This window comes from Ciconia boyciana, chromosome 1 (genome assembly GCF_034638445.1).
Source record: "Ciconia boyciana chromosome 1, ASM3463844v1, whole genome shotgun sequence".
Taxonomy (NCBI): Eukaryota; Metazoa; Chordata; class Aves; order Ciconiiformes; family Ciconiidae; genus Ciconia; species Ciconia boyciana.
The window spans coordinates 151191654-151215988 of NC_132934.1; the positions used below are offsets into that span (position 1 = coordinate 151191654).

At 42.3% G+C, this 24335-nt stretch overlaps 1 protein-coding gene across 1 annotated transcript in view; it reads left to right on the plus strand.

Annotated features, from left to right (window-relative positions):
• Positions 1-24335, plus strand: part of LOC140646209 (pinopsin-like) — a 94089-nt gene that overhangs the window by 60298 nt on the left and 9456 nt on the right. Inside the window, exon 3 of the mRNA XM_072849785.1 lies at positions 6683-6916. Within this exon, the coding sequence (XP_072705886.1) occupies positions 6683-6916 (234 nt within the window). The remainder of the gene's footprint in view (positions 1-6682; positions 6917-24335) is intronic.

Consider the following 24335-nt stretch of genomic DNA (forward strand, 5'->3'; position numbering starts at 1 on the left):
CTATTTGAGTGTAAAGTGTGCAAAGACAGATCTAGGAATAATGCATCAGCCGTGATAAAAAAGCACTTTGCACCCTGTTTCCATATTGCTTGTTTAGAGCGGGCTAGGTAAAGGACGATTACAGCATCCACTGTTTAGATGCACAGAGTATAATAATAGCTGTTATTTTCCATCTTAATAAATAGTTGGAGAAAGAGAAACTGACTTGAAGGAAAAAATGCATAAACAGCCCCCCTGATTTTTAAGATGCCATGATGTACATGTCCCCTACTTGAAGTGGCTCTGGATGCTGGATTCTTACTGTATAGTCTCTCCATCTAGTGGTTAGATGGATGGGATGCCATATAGTCTTCATAACCTTTAAAGATGTTCACAGCTGAAAATGACTGGGAGCTGTTAAAATCTGAAGGAAATGCTTTATGGGAGAAAGCACATAGCTACATTAAGTAAGGAGGAGAGACTAGGGTAAATGCAAAAAAAGAAAACACAGGGGAATTCATGTGAACAATCAGGTTAGATCTTCATCACTGAAGCTTTCCTTTCTTAATAGCTAACTTTAGCCCAACTCCCTTGCCTTATATATACATAAAAAAACCCAGCTTGCCCATGGATGAAGGGAGTATGCACAGTTGTACATGTTAGTGCCTTACAGGGGTGACGTGGATATATGCCTCTGGCACTGCGGGCCTCGCAGTTGCCTGCAAGATGCAGCAACACCACCTCTGTGTACAACCATCCCTCAGGTCTTTCCTGGCATCTGTGCCTTCTTCTGAGCAGGTGAAGTGCCACGAGTACTCCCTTGGTCCCACAACTCGTGGCCAGCTAAATCCAGAGGGAGCTGAGCAGGGCCTGCAGTAGGTCAAACTCTTGGCTCTGGAGCACAGAAGGGGGCAGGCTGTCCCCTTGGGCAGGGCACTGCCCAGGGCTTTTCTCCCATATGGAGCCATGTGATGGCTAAGAAAAATATTAAAAGCAGTAAACCCCTCACTGGAGATAGGGAGCTGCTGTCCTGTTTTGTCTGGGCTGGAAAAAGCCCCTGGGCTCAGCTGTGGTTGCCACCTGGCTGCTCCCTCCAGTGATGGGCTGACTGGAGCGGTTGACTTGGCAGCAGTGAGGTCTGGACTGACCCCTGCATGCCTAAATCAGGTAATCAGCACCTGTTACCCTAAAATCATTTCATATATCCCATAGCCATATTATTATTCTTTCCCATGCCATAGTACAACAGTGTTCATGTGTTTGGAAGGTACTGGTTAGCCTTCTGCAAGCAAAAGGACAGACCCATTCTCTTCAGAGGAAGCCAAGCTTCCCCTAGGTGGTGGCTTTTCCCCAGGTCCCTGTTGTGACATGCCCACATGTTTGCCTACACCCAGCCGGAGGCTGTTCTCTGAGGTTCCTGGCAGAGTACCTGCCATGGCAGATATTTGGAGTCCTTTTCTTGAACCTCCAACCTAACAAGCTCCACAGTTACAGCAAAAGCTGTTTGCATCCCTTTTTACTAACCCCCTCCATTTCCTATTGTAAGCTCCCCTTTTCAGTGGTTTATGACCCCTCCAGACTTTGACCAGCGATCTTGAAATTTTCCATGCTCTGCCCAGAGTCCCCCAGTTTCTTCTTTTCCAATGCATGAGATGGCACTGCAGCCTATCACGTGGTGAGCGATGTATCTGCTACATCTTGTCAGCGGGGAGTGGAGGGGATGCAGCTTTTGAGGTCAACCAAGCAATGTGTCACTCAGGCCCCTTTTGAGGACATTTCTACCACTGCCATCCTCCTCACTGAATACCCCCGGGGCTTCTCCCACGCTCTGCAGCCTGTCGCATCTGCTGTATCTGCTCATCACACTGCCGCAGTCATCTAACTAGTGGTGTCTAACTTGCATGTCAGATTGAGTGGAAAAGGAGAGTGAAAGGGAGTATTGTGTATGTATGCAAGATGCAGCTTGGCTACAGGGCAAATCCAGATGAGAGCTAATTGTGCCAGTCTTGCGCTCAGTGCCTGAGATTAGACAAGCTTGCCTGTTGCTGCCTCCGGCTGAGTTCTGAAAAACCAAAACACTTCCGCTGCTTCCCAGGATGAAAGTAGGGGAGACACACCATTTTCTCATTTAAAAAACCTCCCCCCCCCTTTTTTCTTTTCTTTAAATATAGTGCCTTCCCTACATTAGAACAGGACTCACAAATTTGGCAGGAGATGGCCTTTGTCACAGACAAAACAGCTGAGTTTACAGCAAAGATGTGTTTTCCAGCCATCCTAAATAAATACCTTTTGATGCCAATGGTCCAGTATTTCTTCTGTCATTTTTAAGATGTGATTTAGATCTTCTATGTATTTTAAATGTATATTATATATACCCTGGATCTTCACATTTAGATTGGGCTTTACAAACTCGACTATTCTAGAACATTATTTGAATCTATTTTTTCTAATCACCATCCGATGCTCTTCTATCAGCTGGCTGTCCAGACACTAGGCGTTTCTGGGAGGCACTGCCATTTGACTACTGAAAATACAGTGTGGCAATTGTGTTAAATTGTCCAGTAGTTTTAAAATAAGAAATAGAATAATTTTAATATTAAATTGCCTACTTTTTCACCTGCAAAACTGTAATCTTTCTGTAGGTTACATCAACTTGAGCTATATTTTGCTGGTTGACCTATATTTTGTTGGAGGCCTTCCAGCACCTATAGACAGAGAACTTTTAAAGATAACACCTTCTAAAGGTAGGCTGCGAAGCTGCAAAGACAATGAAACCGAGAGTGTGTAGATAAATATAGTATATGGTTTCAAAACCAAAACTCTGGGGGAACTTCCTACAGAGTAGTCTAACACTGTTTGAAGTCCTCCAGCATTTCTTGCATTGTTAAGGTATCCCAGAATGTACCAGGGTGATACCACAAGCACCTGAGACTCTGCTGCTTGCCTTCACCACTATCAAAGCAGCCATGTTTGGGCTGAAGTAGCTTGGAGAGGTGGAAGGAGCATAGCAAAAAAGATCACACAGTTCAGCTCTGTTTCCCAAGATGTGGAGCAAGGCTAGGGGAGGGACAGTCACACCACAGCCCGGCAGCATTCTCAGAGGCACCAAGCAATACGGCTCTTCTCCCACCCCTTCAGTTGTGCAAGCACAGCTCCAGCACCTCATGTGCCCTGTGCATCAAGCCAAGCAAACCATCAGCGTGCCATCTCCATCCTTGGGCATATCTAATTAAAACAGTAACTTCGATGCTGCAATTTTCTGGTGGCCAGAACACCAAGAAAAAGTGAGATTACTGACACTGAGGAAGCAGATGAGTTACCTAAGCATGAAATATAGTGAACAGTTACAGCAGCTCTGGACATCAAATAAAAATCGAGAGAAGCATCAAGTACATTTGGGGTTCATTGCAAGGGTTGCCTAGAGGTCATTTGTCCTTTGGACTCATCATACCATCCTTGTCCCCTCTGGAAAGCTGGGACATCCAGGTCACCTGAGATTTAGAGACATTAAGGAAGGACATACTTTATGATCCTTCCTCACTTCTGGTCCATTGCTTGCATTTCTTACTGCAGTTCCCTACTTTTAATCTTTTCTCTGCAACAGTGAGAACAGAAATGTAGTTTGGGGAAAAAAAAAAAAGTGCTTTCAAAAAAACCCTGAAGTTCCAATTTGCTCATTCCCAGGATCTGGACTGTAAGTAAATCATATGATAGAATGATAATAGGAGGCACATAAAAATCAAAACAATTGGCTATGTTGGTGTAAACATGGAAATGAAAGACTCTGTGAGCATGACAGCTAACTAAGTTTGCTTTCCAATAGGTTTGTCTCATGACAAATGAGTTTTTAAACTCAATTATAGAAGACTGCAGCGGAAGGTCACCCTTAATAGATACCGGGGACACATTATGAATGTCCTATTTTAGGAACAACTGTGATCAGAGCTTTCTCCTTTTTAATTATCAGAAGAGGAAGACAAGAAGGAAAAAAAAAAATCGAAACAGAACCTAAACTAGAGTGGCTTCTCTGGTGTCTAATTTGAGTTCATTTCACATTGCATTTTTCTTCTTGTTGAGAACATTAATAGGGATCCTTCTGCTCTAGTGACAAGTGAAGAGCTCAGTGACAAAGACCTCTGTCCACCTAATAAGTTTCAAAACCTCAATCAAATTTACAAGGAAGGTATTGGGACCAACAGTCAGACAGATTTGTTAACATATTGACACAGACACAATGACAATGCAGGCTTCCCTTCCTAAGGAAACAAGCTAAAGATGTGAAAGTAGAAGGATATGTACCAAAATCACACCCATACTCACTTCAGTTTTACACATCCTTCCTTCCTTTCTTTCTGATCTGTATTTTTTCCGTGCAGAAGGTAAACTCTTGCAAACTCTTCAAGACAGAGATACTGTCTAAGCACAGAAGAAAAATGTGCTGACTGATGCCTCTGCCTTTATTGAAGATCTTTAGCCATGGATGCTGTGGCTAGCTGGGGCTTTGAATTCCTCAGTTAATATTAAACTTGTAACATAGCTGCAGCTAACAGAGGATCCTGGATTCGTCAGTCAGAGAAAATTCCCATTAGTCATGAAAAATTTAGTTCAAATAAGCAATACAGGGTTGGACCATTATCTATTATTAATCCTTTTTTCAAGCTAAAGTAATTATGAGATAAACAAGTTCTGTTCTTGCAAAAAAAAGAATAGTCCCCGGTGTTTTCAGAAAGGATGGATTTTATTTTGTAATTGCCTTTTCACAGAAAATCATTGGAAGACTACACAGAAAAAATACTTGGGTTTTTTAGCAGACTAAGTTGATGTGTGTACTTTCAACAGGAACATTTCTACTGAAATTCCAGATAGAACCAACCACTCTATAATGCTAGAATCATAATTAACTGAAAACAAACAGTGTCACCATATTCTTTTGCTTTCCATATGTACTTACCCAGTTACTATATATGTTTTTAACTTGCAGTCTGATACATAAACACATATGTTATGCAAAAGCACCCACACCACAAAGAGGTAGGTAAAGCTCTGACTATTTCCACCTGCATTAGCATGTGCAAGTTGTACACCAGGCAACAGGAGATGACATTTGACTTGGGTGATTAGTGGCTTCCACCTTCAACTGTGTTCTACTCATTTACAGACTTGTGCACATCAGTGTTCTCCTGCGTCAGCTTAAACCCATTCGTTTCCAACTTTTTTTTGTGTTAGGTAAAGTTTGGATGCATTGCATTCCAGGGAGCTGCCTTTTTGCTTATTTATGTTTGTAGCTTTACAGGGGCTTAGTTCCCTTGGGTGCAGTTTACTCTCAAGTACTGCATTCAGCAGGCAAAAAGATCTTAAAGTGGACATAAATTACATTTGGCTGAGTACAAGACTCAATCGATATACTTTAAACATTCAAATACTTCCTGAAATCCTGCTGGCACATCTGGGTTTGCTAAACACACACTGGGGGGAAGTTGAGGAATTAACCATAACCTTGGGAGACCAGTGTGCTGAGGCTCCATCTAGAGCCAGTGGAGAGAGACTGGCTCCAAAATTAGCCTCCTTGCAGAGTTTGCTTTTCTCTGTTGGCCGCAAAGATGCTTAAGAGACCAGCCTTGCTGTTCTGGAGTTAATATTTTTAAATGTTTCCTACAAAAAATAAAAATTGTCTGTTATTTTAATGTTCAACCTCCATCTTAGAGCCCTAGACTCCAAAAGGGCATGATGATGCAGTCCAGAACAGATCAAAGGAGAGTACATTTTGAAGCACAGACTATACTTTAAATACTTCCACAGAAGAGTTGGGTTTGCCCACAGGCTGTAACTACTGGTAAATTCATGATAGCAAGATGGGCTGTTGTACCATCACTTTGAAACTGATCATTTAAATCTGCGCTTGCTGTTTACCCAGTTCCACTCCATTTCTCCAAAAAACCCAATACTGTAGCTGAACTCTGTCGGTATTTGGCACGGTTTTTTAAGAGCACAAAAAAACTGGTTTAGATTATTATCAGGAGTGAGGCCCTCTTATCAAAATGCTAAACTACCTGGAGGACATAGTCTAGAAAGGATGAATCCTACCACTTAAAACTTCATAAAGTGCTGTTTGCAAGGCTTCTCTAGCGTCTGACTCCAAGTGTGACCATTGCCAACACTACACCAGGCCAGCTGAGGCTTTGTCTAGCCAAGCCTTGAAAACATCCAAGGACAGAGGTGCTAAACACAGTCCTAGTGTTGCTCTGCTGTTCCCACACCCCGAACAGAAAATGCTTCTGTTGGTTCACTTGTGTTTTGTAATGCTTCTCCATCTCAAGCAAGTCCTATGTACTGGAATAACTTGAGTGAAAACATTGTACAGTTATACAAAATACCATACCTGAAAAGCAACTGGAGATAACCTACCAGCTATTAAGGACTAGATGCTAATTTCATCACCTTTCTGCTTTTGCTCCAACCTCCACTGGCACTCTGGTTTATGCTTGCATGAAGCATGATGTCTGCAGGGCTTCCCCTGGTGTCTGGTGGAGACAATGAAAGTCTTCCCACTGCATTCGCTCCCTTTTGGGTTTGGGTTTGTTTTGCTTCTGGAACTACAATGTTTATTATCATTGCTGATCCGAGACCACTAGTCCCAGGTTGTTAAAGCAATCAATCTAACAGCTCAGCTTCTTAAATTCTATCTTTTTTCACCTTCCTCTAGGTTGGAAAAATCCACAAGAACGCTGCCCGCAAAAGAGAATACCACGTACTGTTCATGGTGATCACTACAGTTATCTGTTATCTTGTGTGTTGGATTCCCTATGGAGTTATAGCATTACTTGCGACATTTGGTAAGCCAGGTGTGGTGACTCCAGTTACAAGCATGATACCTTCCATCCTAGCAAAAAGCAGCACTGTTTGCAATCCCATTATCTACATACTTATGAATAAGCAGGTAAGACATATATTATTTTTAAATTGTATTTTCTTCAGGGTCTGTCAGGCATTCTTGACCACTGTGACTACCAGTCCTATAGATGTGTCTTTGGGAGAAGGGCATTCAAGGCTTGTCCAAACAATATCACGGAGTCTTGGGGTGGAAGTGTTTGCAATCAACATAATATATTGCTAGATATGAAGAACAGATAAACGTTTGCTTATTGAAATTGCTTGTGTTCTTCTGAGGACACACTGAGCGTTAATTTGTATGCTGCAGAGTTGCCAAAGGCATTGGCATCTATTTACAAGAATACTCAAATGGGGGGGGGGGGGTGGGGGGGTGGGGGGAGAAAAGAGGGACAAGAAGAGGAAGGGATTTCATGACCTTGAAAACAATATAAAGGAGGAGACCATTTGCAAATACCATTTTCATGACAGATCCCCTTGAAAACAAATGGTCATGGCAATTACAGTTTTTGTGGACTTCTACATCCTTCCTGTTAAATTCCCAGCTCAGCTACATGCCAAAATAGATAATGAATTTTGTCTCGTGAGGACCAAGGCCAATTCTAACACTTCTAAAATGCCTAGATCCAGTTCAGGTCCCTTGTTCCTGTAAATGGCATTTTCAGTACACAAAAGTGAACTTCTTAATGTTTCTGTGTTGACAACTCTGACTCTAAAGTTTGATAATGGCAGATCTTGATGTTTTAAAAGTGTTTTGCAGTAAGAAATTTGGAAAATATGCATAGTTTATGAAAATGCCTTATCTTTTTTATTACATTATGTGTTAGAGGTTGTTCTCAATTTCCTTTCTTCATTATGTCCATTACACTATTATAAAGCAAATAAACCCCCTTTATCCTTTCTTGCTCAGTGTATGCTGGAGCCTACCCTTAGTATTGATGTTATTATATTATTATGGAGCCTAGACAAGGGAAAAGCTGAATGTAACAACCAAATATATTCCAATTTTGCCACAGCCTGAGATCATTCTTGGTCTGGTTCATCTAAATTTTCAACCTAAATTTCTTAAATAAGGAATGAATTTACTCCTGGAGTTTGAGGGAAAGATCTCAGGCAAGCCGTGAAACCTCCCTGAAACCAGAAGGAAAAAGCACTATTGCCTTCCCCAAGACCAGGACTTCATTTCCAAAATCTAGTTTGAGCTGACGATGAAAAAGATAGAGAGCTCCATTTGAAAATTGCTAATGCTGAAGCAAAATAGTAACTTTTTCTCCTTCCCCTTACCTTTTACAATTCTTATGGAAACTTCTCAACAGCAGCATCTGTCTTGCTTCTTTATTCTCTGAGCACTTTGACTGAGCTCCTTGACTTCCATGAGATCATCTGATCATGCCATGGTCACTGGAGCAGGCTATAACAGAGATTGCAAGTACATTTTGGCATTGTCTTTACACATGGAGCACATCCCAAATAGCAAGACCATGGAAGCCGGGAGAAAGATACAGGTCCTAAAACACATTAACTCAGTACAGAGCCTTGAGTGCCTCCATATGTCTCAAGAACAGAATCGCATGCAGAATTACCTGTGGTGACAACCTGGCATCCACAGATATACACACAATCAAGGCTGTTTTTATATTCTCAAAGTGCTCCAAGCAGTTCTTGAGAGCTGTGTATTCTGCAGCATCAAAGGCATATCAGACAGTCACACTGCTGTGGGCGTGCTGAGGCAAAAAGCAAAGGCTCACTGTTGAGAAAAAGTTGATTAGCAAGAATAAAACCAGGGTGCTTGCACATCACAGGAGCGTAGCAAGCTGTCTAAAATCACTCCTTCCTTGCAGTAGCTGTCTCTTTCAGCTATAAAGGAAATAATTCTGAATGCTTAACTTGTTTCTCAATATGGGGTTTACTTTTCATCCAGTTTACCGTCTCTTACAAGGAAAGATCAGTGTGGGATGATTTGTCTATAAGGGGAAGATTCTGTTAGGACAGTTTTGAGGCAAGGCAGGCAGTTTCTTAGCAGCAGGAACTGGAAAGGCTGTGCAACAACTCAGGAGCACCGTGGCAGGGAACTGGAAACAGTTTCTTAAATGTCCTCCCTTCGCCCCCAGTCACATGTGAGACCGATGTATTAGATTTGTCTCTTTGAACACTGAGAATGTTTCATTTGTTTCCCACTGGCTACGGTTCCACAACTGCCACCATTGAACAAAAAAATGCAAGGGGGCAAAGTCAAATCAGTCTTGGAGGGTGGATCATCAGTTGCCAGCTGGTAGTCACTCTGTGGGTTGGGTTTTTTTCATAGCTGGCTTCCTTATTGTTGCAGAAATCAAGACAAAAATCACTCCTGAAAAGGAGCTCGGTCAGATTTGGAGTAAATACTTTTCACTGTAATAAAACCAAAATAATAGCTAATGCCTAGGATTAATCTGCAGCTCTCATCTGCTGTGCCACTGTGTATTAGCAGCAAAAAAAAATTATTTTTATCTGACACTGAGGAATGAGCTTCACTCAAAAGGGGTGAAACACACACCTCTGTCCGTTCCCCTTCCTTTCAGAACAGGAACAGTAGTAACACCCTCATCCGATGCGTCACGGGCATTCACGGCAACACAGCTACTCTGTAGTTGTTATCATTCTTTTTTGTAAATTTAACACCTCAGGAAAAGCTCTTCTTCCCAGCACTCAGCTTTTCTGGGCTTCATGCTTAGCTGAGAATTGTCACAGGAGGCTGGTGCCTCCGAACACAGAAATTATCTGGCCTGCATTTTTCACAGTCCTCTGTTTACAGATGCAAGGTGCCACAGTAGGCTGTTTACTCCTGCGTCTGATAAATACACTGAGAACATATGGCTTAATTTTTAGTTCTCTATGCATAAGCTAACCTTTTTGCTTTGGGACATGCTCTGAAGATTGCAAAACGGCATTGGTTGACTGCTGCTGTGGCGTTAGCTTCCAGCTATCATAAATCAATGTGGAATATCATGGAACCACCAGCCTCTGAGTCAGCCTTAAAACTCATCCTGCAAAGCACACCTTTAAATTAACTCTCAAGCAGGCCCTGAGTCACTTTCATGGTCCAGGAACCCCAGAGAAAAAGTTTTGTCTTTGCCGTTGCCTTCTGCACTGACCTGAGGCGATAAAACGCTGGGGAAAAGCTGGGGAAAAGGGAGAATTTCTTTCCAGTCGCAGGGAAATTGTCCCTCAGGCGGGACAGCATGGGGCATGCCACTCTCCTTCTTCCTCTGCTCTCCTCCAGGAGCCCAGAGATGAACCATTCAAGCTCGACTGTTGCTGGGCTGATAACATCACGCCAGGCAGACTTTAAGCTTTGTTGACAAATCTGTAAAGCACTAAACTGCCCGAGACCGAGTGATGTTCAGGGGGAAGCGGGAGGAGACAGTAGAAAAGGACACTCCATTTTCCCTGTTCTCTCACTATGGATGGCTCTTTTGCCCCTCGGCACCATGGCTGTTTGTGCCTGGGACAGCCCTCCCCGAAGGGCAGGCCCCCGAAAATGCAGCACACAGCCAAATACCATGCCAGCTGGGCTGGCACTGCTACCTCCAGTTTCCAGAGCAAGCTGGGCAGGGTCAGCACACTGAGGCTATCAGTGCATCAGTCTTTTATAGTTATACAATTAATGTAGTTATGCAGGTCTTCTGTTTCATCTTCTCTTACATCTCTCAGTGTCTTCTATTCCCATCACAGCTCCCTTTGAAGTTCACACTGTCTCTCTTCAAGCTTCCACCCCAAACAGATTTTTAATGATAGCTTCAACTACCTTCCTTTCACCATGGTGGTGCTGACAGAAACCTGCTTTTTCACGAATTACATGCAAGCAGGTGTTAAGCATTCACCTGAGAGATATGGAGCTTCCCCATAGCCATGGGCTTGCTGTTGCGGAGATGATCACTTGGGGCATCTTGCTTTCATGTATTCCATAGGAAGGCACAGGGACCCTGACATGGAAGAGCTTTCTGGCTGGTGTAACTGTACTTGAGGACATACTGCACTGAGAACCAGGAATCATTAGCTGGATAACATAATGGTGTGGCAGTTTTTGAGTTTAACCTTATCTTATGTATCAGAAGTTCATTTTTTATTGATGCAGAAGTCAATATATGAATAATGAGTGCTTGAGCAGGTATGGTTATGGATGAGACACAGTGAGATTGAGTGAACTTGCTATTTCACATAACTTCAAGTTAGCACTCGGAGAAAACAGGAATTTGCTGCATTGCTACTGACAGCCAAATTTAAGTCAAATTAAACCCGTATCACTCAAAGATCTACAGAACCAATCACTTGGAAGCTACTGATCAGTCACAACCTTTGTTGATGTAAAATAGCCTTGCTCCACTGCAGCTCATGGGCTTCCGACTAATTACTTCCACACATTTAGTCGCTCAGGTAGCACACCTAAGGCTCCCTGGACTACTGAAACTCAGGTTAGCACATCTAATACTGCATATTACAATTAGGAAAAAAGCCCACCTAAACCCTGTGATCAGCAATGTGCTATTTCTGGTGTCAGAAAGTGCCTCTAAGCAAAAGTAAGGAGGGAGGGTGTGAGGGAAGGGATGTATTAGATGTGAGTAGAAGTCCCTGATTAGCGATTTGATTTCTACTCTCTGTCTTCTTGTATTAAAATCATTGCACTTATAAAAATAGAAGCTGATCCTGTCATTTTCCCCAAGGATTTGGAGAAGTGATGCTGAAAAGAATATACACACTTACTTGAAAATAATTAATATTGTGACCTTTCCGAATTTTTCATGTATTGGGGGGGGCTGGGTGAGGGAGAAATTAAATAGAATGAACAAACTAAGCCAGCTGCAGAGAATTCTGTTGTGGGTTTTGTGTTTTGTTTTTTTCTGGTGGACAATGAGATTGGAATAATAATACAAATGTACTTAAGAGTATTCCCCTATGGGACCCGGACCCAGCGTGTGCAACTGTGCTTCTCACGAGCGAGCACTTACTCAGGCACACAGCCCTGTTGCTGCAGTGGGCTGCTCATACACTGAATTGTCTTCAGGTTTATCTTCATTGTTCATGCATGCAAGGTGAAATAGCTGCCTGGGCCCAAGCTGCGAGCCTCAATGAGAGGCTGTGAAGAAGCAGGGGAACAGTGTTGGAGTCTGATGTGTGTGTGATAAGCAGGAGTTAACCCAGCAGGGATGTGGAGTTTTCTCAGCAGGTTAGAACTGTGAGCAAACGGAAAGGCATTTTCATATTATTTTGCTACATTAGGATGCCTGATAGCACGCCATCCAGAGAATTGGTGCTGGCTCAGATCACAAGTCAGACACCTCCCAGGCACGCTGTGGCTGCGGTGGTCCCGGGGAAGCTGTACCACCACCCGCCTCTCATCAAGTGGGTCGCTACCCATGGCAGCCCCCTCTTCCAGGGCCTTTGTGGAACTTCCCTGCTGCCAGGCGAGGAACAAAGAGTCCTTCTCTCTTTAATGATAATCTGTCTGTGCCTTATATACACAGTTTTCTAGCAACCCTTTTCAGTCCTTCTTGATCTTACCTCATGCACTGAGCAGGGAGAAATGCATACACACTTTGAGAAACAAAGCTACACATGATAGTCACAAAAAAAATAATAATAACCTTAACATTCCCAACTGGCTGTGTAACAGCTGTATTTTCACAGTCAGTTTTCATGTGGTATCGTGCAGTTTTCAGTATTTCCAACAAAAGGTAATGTTTCATTTTTAAAGCTGCAGGAATATGTAGATAAGTTAACACTGTTGGTTTTTTTTAAGCTGCTCATTTTCCCACTTAGAAAACTAAGATATTTTAGCTGCATGAGGACACAAAACTACAGATCTGGAAAGATAGTATACAATGCAGGGACAATTGTGTCAAGTCTCATTTTATGCACAAATTGAAACACACCTATTAAGTCCTGAAAATAAACCCTGTATTCTTAGTTCATGACCTTCTCAAGGTTCGTGGGTTTACCATAAGTTTTATTATCATAAGTTGTTACAATTTTTAATTAAAATTCATGTAGATGTTAATACTTATGATCTGTTTTTTCATCTCTTCTCTTCACTGGTAGCTGGGCTGACTTTGAGTAAATAATAGTCAACATGAAGAAGTGATGCTGCATTACTTTCTCAGTCACCTGGAAATGGCGAGAAATTTTGTCCAAATAGAATTGCACACCAGATTTCTTAAGTTGAAAATGGGTCAAGTCAAAATGATCTCTTAGTGCAGAATACTCTACACTAAGTACAATATTATAGTACAGTTCAGAAGTGTTCTGACTTTATTTCTCTCCCAACATGCAGTGTTATGACTTTTTAAAGTTGAGGGGCAAAGAGAAGAAAGGTCTCAAGGGCACCTTTGCTGCTGTCATAAGGTATAACTGCATTTTACACAGTGAGTTCAAAATTACTTTAGGAATTTCTCTCACAGCTCACGACAAAAAGATCAGTTCACACAAATAACCTGAGCATTTAACTAGGGTCCCAGGCATCCCCAGCCAGCCTTCATGCTGCCCCAGGCAATATCCTTGGTACAACCTGGCTGAGTATGTTGACATGAACTCAGCCTTGTCCTGCCTGCCATGTGGATGGACCTCTGGGGGCTGGACTGGCTTCAACATCACAGAAGGGTTTAGGACTTGCTTCTTTAGACCCAGGGCAAAAGTAGGAAGCAGGCAGCCAGGCCAGCTCTCATGCAAGGAAATATGGAAACTAATGTTCAGGAAAGGCAGGTCCTGCTTGACCAACCTGATCTCCTTCTACGACAAGGTGACCCGCCTAGTAGATGAGGGAAAGGCTGTGGATGTTGTCTGTCTAGACTTCAGTAAAGCCTTTGACACGGTTTCCCACAGCATTCTCCTGGAGAAACTGGCTGCTCATGGCTTGGATGAGTGTACTCTTTGCTGGGTAAAAAACTGGCTGGATGGCCGGGACCAAAAAGTGGTGGTGAATGGAGTTTACTCCAGTTGGCAGCCGGTCACAAGTGGTGTTCCCCAGGGCTCTGTGCTGGGGCCAGTTCTGTTTAATCTCTTTATCAATGATCTGGATGAAGGGATCGAGTGCACCCTCAGTAAGTTTGCAGATGACACCAAGTTATGCGGGAGTGTTGATCTGCTTGAGGGTAGGAAGGCTCTACAGAGGGACCTGGACAGGCTGGATCGATGGGCCGAGGTCAATTGTATGAGGTTTAACAAGGCCAAGTGCAAGGTCCTGCACTTGGGCCACAGCAACCCCGTGCAACGCTACAGGCTTGGGGAAGAGCGGCTGGAAAGCGGCTGGAAAGCGGCTGGAAAGTGGAATAGGACCTGGGGGTGTTGGTTGACAGCCGCCTGAATATGAGCCAGCAGTGTGCCCAGGTGGCCAAGAAAGCCAATGGCATCCTGGCTTGTATCAAAAATAGTGTGGCCAGCAGGAGTAGGGAAGTGATCGTCCCCCTGTACTCGGCACTGGTGAGGCCGCACCTCGAATACTGTGTTCAGTTTTGGGCCCCTCACTACAAGAGAGACATTGAGGTGCTGGAGCGTGTCCAGAGAAGGGCAACGAAGCTGGTGAAGGGTCTGGAGCACAAGTCTGATGAGGAGCGGCTGAGGGAACTGGGGTTGTTTAGCCTGGAGAAAAGGAGGCTGAGGGGAGACCTTATCGCTCTCTACAGCTACCTGAAAGGAGGTTGTAGAGAGGTGGGGGTCGGTCTCTTCTCCCAGGTAACAAGTGATAGGATGAGAGGAAATGACCTCAAGTTGCGCCAGGGGAGGTTTAGACTGGATATTAGGAAATTTTACTTCACTGAAAGGGTTGTCAAGCATTGGAACAGGCTGCCCAGGGAAGTGGTTGAGTCGCCATCCCTGGAGGTATTTAAAAGACATTTGGATGAGGTGCTTAGGGACATGGTGTAGTGGTGGTCTTGGTAGTGTTAGGTTTACGGTTGGACTCAACGATCTTAAAGGTCTTTTCCAACCTATACGATTCTGTGATTCTGTGATTCTGTAATACACATGAATGAACAAAAACACAGGATGAGCACGTGTGTTTTGGAATATATAATGACCTGCAACTTATGTCTAGGGAATGCAGTAATGGAAATTACATCCAGTTAAAAGATCTTCCTTTCTGGACGACACAGAAAGTGAAGGGCAGCAATATCTAATATGTTGATGTCTCTTCCTATATTGCTCTTTTCATAGCACTGGAGAAACATGGGGCTTCACAGAGGTGGGAAGAGACCTCCACATTAGACAAGGAAAATGAATGGGTCAGAACACCTAGGGGAAAATGCAATGAATAGGGTTTGTAGCAAAGACAATGAGATCCTTGTAGTCCATATCCACCCTGCAAAAGAAAGCAGGCATTTCTGAAAGAAGGAAAAAAGAGGAGACTCCAAAGAGAGCGAAGCTGAGGTCAAATTTGAAGTGACAAGTAGTGCAGAAAGAGAGAGAGAGAAGATCCCTCAAGGGTCTGTGCTGTGACCAATACTATTTGATATCTTCATCAAAGATATAGGGGGATTGAGTGCACAGATGACTGACATGAGCCTCAGATGACACAAAACTGAGTGGGGCCATTGATGCGCTTGAGGGAAGGGATGCCATCCAGAGGGGCCTTGACAGGATTGGGGAGTGGGCCTGTGCAAATGTTATGAAGTTCAACAAGGCCAAGTGCAAGGTCCTGCACCTGGGTCAGGGCAATCACCAGTATCAATATAAGAACGGGGAATTAATGCATTGAGAGCAGCCCTGAAGAGAAGGACTTGGGGATACTGGTGGATGAAAAACTGGACATGACCCAACAATGTGTGCTTGAAGCCCAGAAAGGAGTCATATCCTGGGCTGCATAACAAGAAGCATGGCCAGCAGGTCGAGGGAGATGATTCTCCCCCTCTGCTCTCGTGAGACCCCACCTGGAGTACTGCGTTCAGCTCTGGGGCCCTCAGTACAAGAAAGACATGGACCTGCTCGAGCGGGTCCAGAGGAGGGCCATGAAAATGATCACAGGGCTGGAACACTTCTCTGCTGAATAAAGGCTGAGAGAGTTGGTGTTCAGCCTGGAGAACAGAAGGCTCTGGGAAGACCTTGTTGCGGCCTTTCAATACATAAAGGGGGCTTACAAGAAAGATGGATAGAGACTTTTTACCAGGGCCTGTAGTGACAGGAGAAGGAGCAACGGTTTTAAGCTGAAAGAAGGTAGATTTATATTGGATGTAAGGAAGAAATTTTTTACGATGAGAGTGGTGAGACACTGGAACAGGTTGCCCAGAGAAGTTGTGGATGCCCTGTCATTGGAAGTGTTTAATGCCAGGTTGGACGGGGGTCTGAGCAATCTGATCTAGTGAAAGATGTCCCTTCCCATGGCAGGGGGATTGGACTAGATGATCTTTAAAGGTCCTTTCCAACCCAAACCATTCTGTCATTATATGATATAAAAAGTAATCTTGTCATATAACACACTTAGTAGGCCTTTTCTTCTCTTCCACATATTCTGTAAACCTGGATGACTAACCTATTTCTTCAGAGATTTAAGTGATCAGTGTCGTTTACAATAAGCCCCTAAGCATGATGCAGGTAAACATGTTGATCTATTTGGATGAGTCAACTTTCAAAACAAAAATATAGTTGAATCTCAGCTTCAGAGGTCACATCCACCGTAGTGCATTTTCATTGAAATTAGCTTAGAAAAGAGGGATCATTGCCTCAACTGTTTCCTGACAACCTTGCGGGTGATGCTGGTCAATAGAAGGGGTCATAGTTGTACTTACCCTAGCAGAGACAGGAAAATCAGAGTTAACTGCAGTGATTGAATGACAGGAGATTAACATTGCTACCTGTTTGAGGGCTAGCAGGGAGATATCTGTAGGTTTTCACCTCTAAAATCATTGTCACTATCCAAAAGGCAATAAAACAACAAATTCCTTAAGGATTCAAAGAATTTGTAGGGTTACACATCTCAACTTTTCTCGAGTACAGGGAAAACAGCTTCAGTCAAATTGTTTGCACTTGCCTATCACGATCAGCCTATAGTTGTGCTGGGAGCTTCAGGATAACATTTAAAATCAGCTATTTTTCATATACTTCCACCTGTAACATTAAACCTGCAGGGCAGATTGAGAGATAAATGGAAGTTTCCAGTATCCAGAGATTACTACAGAAGCAAGGAATGTGCTATATTCACAGCTAAAAAAAAAGGTGTTAGGATTCTTATAAGCAAGGCCCCTTGGTATCCTGTTTGCTCTGGCAAGTATACACCAGCAGAAACTCAACCAAAGCAGTATTTCTTTGCTATCTTCAAATGTACATCTGTCCTCAAGGGAGAGTCTGGGTGGTCAAGAGCTCAGTCAGTGCTAAGAGAAATGCAGGAAAAAAAGGATAAAGTATTAATGACTGTTCTGTTTCTCACTTGCCATTACTTCAGTGTGATCCAGAAGTTGGGTGTAAGCACTTGGCATTTTGGTATCTTTTTCTGAACTGATTTCCAAGTTTGGCATGGACAGTTAAGGTCCTACAAAGGCGTACAGGATCTACAGGCGGACTGAACTTGTGCTGTTCTTCAAAATAGCATTGCCAAGCCACACCGAATGGATGTTACAGGACCTTCTGTTGCAGTGGTCTCAGCTGCAATGCCAGGTCAGGGATCAGACTGAATTTTAGCCCACACCTTGGTCTGGCTAACGTCAAGCATTAATTTAGCCTCAGAATTCCCCATTTTAATTCTAATGCTTCTGCTTTTCTATAATATGTCCACATTTTACAGGTAGGTCTCCAGCTATGTATTTGCTGCAACTTACCATTTCAAAGCTCAGTGCAGGCATAGGTCAGCTGAAGAAAACAGAATCTCTAATGCAATGCAACAGATTATATAAACAAAGAATTTATTTGCTTTATGAGGACAATCAAATTCAACAGATGAAAAACATCTGGAAAAGTAAGGGTAACCCTGGATGTAACAGAACCTCTCATTTTCCTCTCCTGTTCAATCACTGAATAATCTCTAGTGATGTAGCAGTGGCATAATACTAAAATCTTATCCAGAACAGGCCATTTTTGTACATTTTGTGTCAGTTGACATTACTTCTCAGCGTTTTCCTGTGTCTACCAGGTATATCTTTGCAGTCATGTATCCAGCTAATGATTCAAGCAACAATCATTTCAGATTAGATGGATGGAGAGAAAAACAAAATGAGATATCCTAGTCAGAGAATATTTTTCGGCATTTATGTAACCTCCTCTAAACAAATATTGTTAATTGATTTAATCCTCAGTATCCTTGTAAAGCAGATCATTATCATCATCCTAGTTTTACAGCAGGAGAAATTTGAGGATCAAAGGTTACATTACTGCTCAAAACCTCATGAACTTGCATGGCAAGTCTAATTCAAATCTTTAGAACTTTATTTTATGATTTAATCATGATGTCCTTCTTCCTTTGGGGAAAAAAAGCTGCTGTACTCAAGGAAATAATGGTTGCCACAGTATGGAAAATACAACATAAAACTATACTGGGCCTGTAATTCATTGGAATAAATCCCTTTTCATTATAAACTGCATCATTTAATGTAAATCAGAAATTTGACAGTATCCAAATGAAAACAAATTTGAGGTTCCTTGTCTTTTGAAGTAGAAGGTGTTGCAGAGCTTTGTTCCTCTGATGTTTAGCGTAGTAACTGCTTTCAAACTAAATTTATTTGTAGCCAGTTTATAAACCTTTATTCCTGATTTACTCAAAAAGCCCTTCTTCTTTGGTAGTTGTCTTCTTCACATTGGGGCACCGCAAACAGATCACCTTCTGTCTCCATATTTCTAGTCTGAACTAGTTTAGTTCTTTTCATTTCCTCCAGTGACCTAGGCTCTTCATCTTTGCTGATCTCTTCTCCCTGGTATTCAGTGACAGGATATGTGGGAACGGTTCAAAGCTACGTGAGAGGATCAGACTAGATATTAGGAGACCTTTCTTTACTGAGAGCGTGGTCAAACACCAGAACAGGCTTCCTAGAGAGGTGGTCAATGCCCCAAGCCTGTCAGTGTTTAAGAGGCATTTGGACAATGCCCTTAATAATACGCTTTAACTTTTGGTCAGCCCTGAAGTGGTTGGGCAGTTGAACTAGATGATCATTGTAGGTCCCTTCCAACTGGAACTATTCAATTCTATCCTATCCTACTGATGTCAAATCTAAACACAATTACAAACATCTTTAGTACTACTGTTTGCCATACATAATCTCATGCTCAAAAGTAGCCAGTGCTCTTGATACTGTGCAAATGCCGGTGACCAAGAATATGCCCAGTTGCCATCACTAATGTGTAGTCATAGCAAAAGCAGTCCTGCAAAGGTCCTATCTTTCATTAATCGCATTCCCTTGCTTTGTAGGCAATGGGCCAGCCCTGTGGCACGGGCATGCGGTGGCAAAAGCAACACTCTGGTGAATGACACATTGGCTTCATAGTGCTTTCCTCTTCTATTTTTCCCATGTAATAACTCTTTTAGCTTTCTGAAGTTATAAAAATTCAAATAAAAAACCCAATTATAATTCTTTTGGTAATCACGCTTGGGACTGTATTTCATCTCAGAAACAACTTCTTCGGAGTTCACTGGGTGTTAGTAGAGGACCAACACTTCAATTCATTAGGAATTATTTCTTGTTTCTGTCTTGTTTGCAGTGCTTAACTCACTTGATTATTGTTATTTTCAGAATCTGAACTGAAAACAAGAACATCAGCTCTATAGTGACTTCTTAAATCCCTTTATCTAAATTAGGACCAGATTTCCAGAAATGGGTGTATAGAAATATGCAGGGGTCCGTTATATAGGATACAACTATTGTATACTGAGTACTTTATGGATGACCTTGCTTCAGATGTAATATTTTATCCCTTTACGGGAAATACTTACTCAAGACCTTACAAATCACCCAGGGCTTTATAAGACTTCTGTGTATGCTGGCTTTATGCCAATAGGAATACACTACAAGTAGGATTCAAAGGTTAACCAAAACCATACATAACTTGTCTTCCTTTTCACCTTTACTGCCTTCTCTCTTAGTGATGACTAACATCAAAATCAAGGGATTTCTATGTTTCCCATTAAAGCTTTTTCTTGGTGCAAAATGTGGTTTCTGCAAAATTAGAAGCTGTTAACTTTGCCAATTTTATTTTTAGCAGGGAAAAAAAATAAGGACAAAACGTCCCATTTCAGGCCAGATCTCCATGCCTAAGCCTCTACAGCTTGATTCCTGTAAAATGTATCATCTTCAATGAAAAACACCGTCCTTCACCCAGGCAGATCAAACTTCCTTACCAGACTGCATCCCCCATGCACCAGTGCAGGAACAGCGGTCGCTGAGCTAGGAGACGACATGCAGTGAAATGTAGCCCAGCCCAGAGATCTAGTTTATAGGAGAACAGGCAGAATGAAGCTGAACTATAATTCCCTGAAGGCATCCACCGGTAACTGGATATTTTGACAGTCTAAGGTTTTGTCTGGAACTTCCTGATAATTTGTTTTGGTTTTGTCCAAGATAAGAAAGAAATTGTAGAAGAATTAAAAATTCCATCACATCAGAAATTCTGATTCTCAACCCCATCAGTTGTGTTGTTGCATTACTTACTTACACATAAAACCAAACAACTGCTACCAAAACACAGTCACAAATTAAACCACCCTTGGAAATTTCTAATTCTGTCTTGGGTAAAATCAATATGTAATTGTCTGCAAACCACGATAAAGATAAAAAACCTGGAAAGACTTGGTTCCGATCTCTTAAACCCACCACTTACCACACTGCAGCTCTCATTGCCTGAAAAACAGCGTGAGCTCTGTAACAAGAGCCCTCATCCAGCAGCAGGATGCTTATCTGGTAATTAAAAGGTTCTTCCAGCATTCCCATATCAGAGCACCTCCAGTATGTCATTTATAGCAACTGATGGAAAGATCATTTTGGACAACAGAAGCTGTAGCAATAGGGCAGGTGGTATAGGAATCTGGGGGAAGGGAGGGCTCATAAGAACCTGTGTTTTACCTAGAGGAAGAATGAAACATAGTGCTGAGGAAGACGCAGTAGATAAAATGCCCAAGAGCTGCTGAAGTTTTTGTGTGTGTGTGTGAGCGTTAGCAGAATGTAAGACAGTGACCCACCATCAAGCAAAAAGACCCTGAGTAATTCACAAGAGAAGATAGCCAATGGTATCATACTACAAAAATGACCTCATGAAAATAAGGCTTTGGATTTCCTTGTGCAGTGTTCTTGGTCTCAGCCTAAGTGAAACTCTGTAAGGAACATCTGGAAGAACTGTTTTCCCTAAACATGCATTACACGCATAGCCAAGGATAGGCAGCTCATAACCCACAGCAAAAAAGAACAGAGTAAGATCACATTTCTGCAAGTATTTATTAATGTACTTTAGTCATAGCAGAATTGGGTCAGGAATATATCCGCATAAACCCATCACAGTCAGCTGGGGTCTTCTTTTAATCCTTGTGGGCTGATCCAGAGTCCATGGGTGAAGAACTGAAAATACAAGAAGAAACTGGGTAGGCAGAACAGCATATTGACTATGACTAAACAAACACATACATTTTTCAAGTGTCAAAATACTTCTCGTTGTTATGCTTTGAACTTTCAGCAAAATGGGAGTTATTTCAAAATGATCTGGAATCACTCATCCCATATTACAGTAGTAATAGACCCTTCATTTCTCCTCATGAAGTAAAATGTTGCTGTAGGGACTGGTAAATTTGCTGCTGCCTCTGTCAGTCAGGATCCATCAATCACACTGCAAAGCCCTTAACAATTCTGACTTAATGAAATGGGAATAGGAAATAGAGGCAGGATCCATTTTGTTGCTATTCACTCAAGTTCTTTGCCTGTTCTTGTTCCTCACATTGCTCTAGGAAACTCTTCTTAAGTTTCTATCAGGTAGGAGGAATTAACTTCACATATCCTACCCCTCTTGTATACTGTATGGGGTTTAGTAGCTCTATTTAAGGCCAGGGAAGAGCATGTGTGAGATAAATATGACGACAACTGGTCTTTTTTTTCCTGCAGTGATAAAGCTCATTGAAAGCAACAGTGCTGTCTAAAACCAATGTGCATTGAAGACATAGTAGCATTGTTAATGTTGTGCTTTCATGTACACAACCAATCCCTTTGAAATTCAGCAGCCATGCTGGTTACATTGAAGTATGGGTAAAGAAAAGTTTCTCCATTTCCTCTGACAAAGGTTTCCCAGTTTATGATCCCTGCAGCTTTGCTCTCTCACTTTGTTCACTTTCTACGAGAGAGTGTATTTCATGAGGACTTATCTAAAAGGAGTATTTTTAAATGATCAAGGATTATCTGAATAGTATGCTATATCCATGAAAATAAGGTAGTATTTCTCAGACATTGGTATACACTCTTTTGTTTCTGCTTTCCTTGTTCTTCTACCATGGAAGAACTTCATTAGTACTATTTTGGTAACAGCTTATTGATTTGTTTTCTTCTGATCTCTACTGTTCTTAGGATGCTCCAGATATCTTTAAAATGCCTAATGGCCTGATAGCTACATTCAGCCCCATGCATTTGTAAAGTCTAAATTAGGTCTATCAGATAGCTTATGATTTCATTTGTATAGAAGAAAACAAGCACTGAAAGTAACTGAAAAACAACCCAACACCTCCAGAGAAGAATATTGCTAGGGAAGAAAAATAATGTTGCTTGATCCAGTAGGAAGCTTCAGCAAATCCTCCTGTCCTCTTTTCTGAAAAAGCAGGTTCAGAAACAGGCCCAGAGCAGAACTTTCCCCACCTTTCCTTCCTGGTCATCTGCCCATACATCTGTCCTCTTTGTGCCAGGATATGCCACCTTATACAAGCCTCCTGGCTCACATGCCTCATGGGCAGCAAGGCTGGGCCCAGGGTAGACCTAAGGCACTCTTAGCTTGCACAACAGACAAATCTCATGTTTCTTGCCTTAACGTGCCAAAAATTCTTCCTATTGTCCCTCTCTTAATCCAAGATGTAGATACTTTGGATCAGGAATACCACCTAGTCTACAAAATATCAGACAACTCACAAGTCATGAACTCTAGCTTCTTGAGGCATATTCATGTTGCGCTTCCTTGAACTGCTATAAGAATGACTAAACTATGCTTAAAAGACAAAAAAAGTCTTCTAGTTTTATAGAAAACAACCCAGAATGCCCCAAGCCTCTTCCATTTCCCCCCCCGAGGACCTCACCTGCACAGGAGATGTACCTGCTGCACATGGTAGCAACAGTGCAGGATGCAGCCAGTACACCACATGCATCAGCACTCCAGGACTGAGGGTGGAAAAACCCCACTGCTTAGAAGGTGGGCCAGCAAAATATTTGAAGCAGGAAGCTCAGTTGCAGTCAGACGCCTGTCTGGGAGCAAGGCAATTAACAGCAGCTGACACAGCCTGGAGTCAGCACTGGTAGCAATTTTCCCCTCTGGCTGCTTCCATAAAATCAAGGCAGCTGTGATTGTCTATTGCCTGCCCTCCTGAACCCCTCGGGGTTTCTGGAGTCCTCTCATAAGCATATAAGGAGTTGTTGCTACAGTAATTATCCTTTATCTGTCAGCATCGTGTAACCAAGAGGGTATTCAATTTGTATTTGTCTATGCGCAGAAACAGGTCACCAGAGGAAATGGGTTTTCTTATTTCAGTTATCATGCAGATGACTATAAGCACATGGAGGAGGTTGTTCAGAGTGTAGCAATGTAACCCCACAACTCTGCTGGCATTAGTCTTTTCTCAGTTTAATTTGTGGGATTCATGTGTTTACAAAGAAGCTGAGCCTCAGCAGAAGTCAATTACTGTTCATAACTCTACCTTAGTTCTTCATTTTAAGATCACATCCCACCACATTAAACCTGACAGCGGCAAGATGAGCACCAACAGATGAGCTGGGTTCCTCTCCAAATGTGCAGAAAAAAAGAAAACAAACAGCCAAAACCAATTAAGTGACTATTAGGAAAAAGCAGCAGTTCTGCCTTTGCATCTGGTCTGGTACATCTTTCTAGCTGTTTCTTTCTCCTTCCTTGCTGTGCTTCATCATCCCTTGTCTCTCCCCCCTCCTTCCCCTGGACCTCTTTCTTTACTTTTATAATTTTTAAGAATTCAGCAATCACACCAGCAATGCCTCCGCCTGTGATTTGTCACAACCTACTTGTGCTGCCAGTTCTCTGGTGGCTACTCTGCTCCAGGGAAAAAAAACCCACTGTGTTACTGCATTACAGTTAGTTCCCTGTCATTTTAATATAGTCAGTTAGCATTTCCATCAAACTTAATAAACATTTACTTGAACATTAGCATATTTTTAGGAAAAAGAAATAACAGGGCATGCACTTCTAACTTGCCTTGGGAAAAAAGGCATGAAGCTCAGGGATCAGGCTGTACTTAACTTCCACAAAAGTGCAGTAATTTCTTTGAAGTGCTCTATCTGTAGTAACTTACTGTAAGAAAGTAGAATCTAAACATT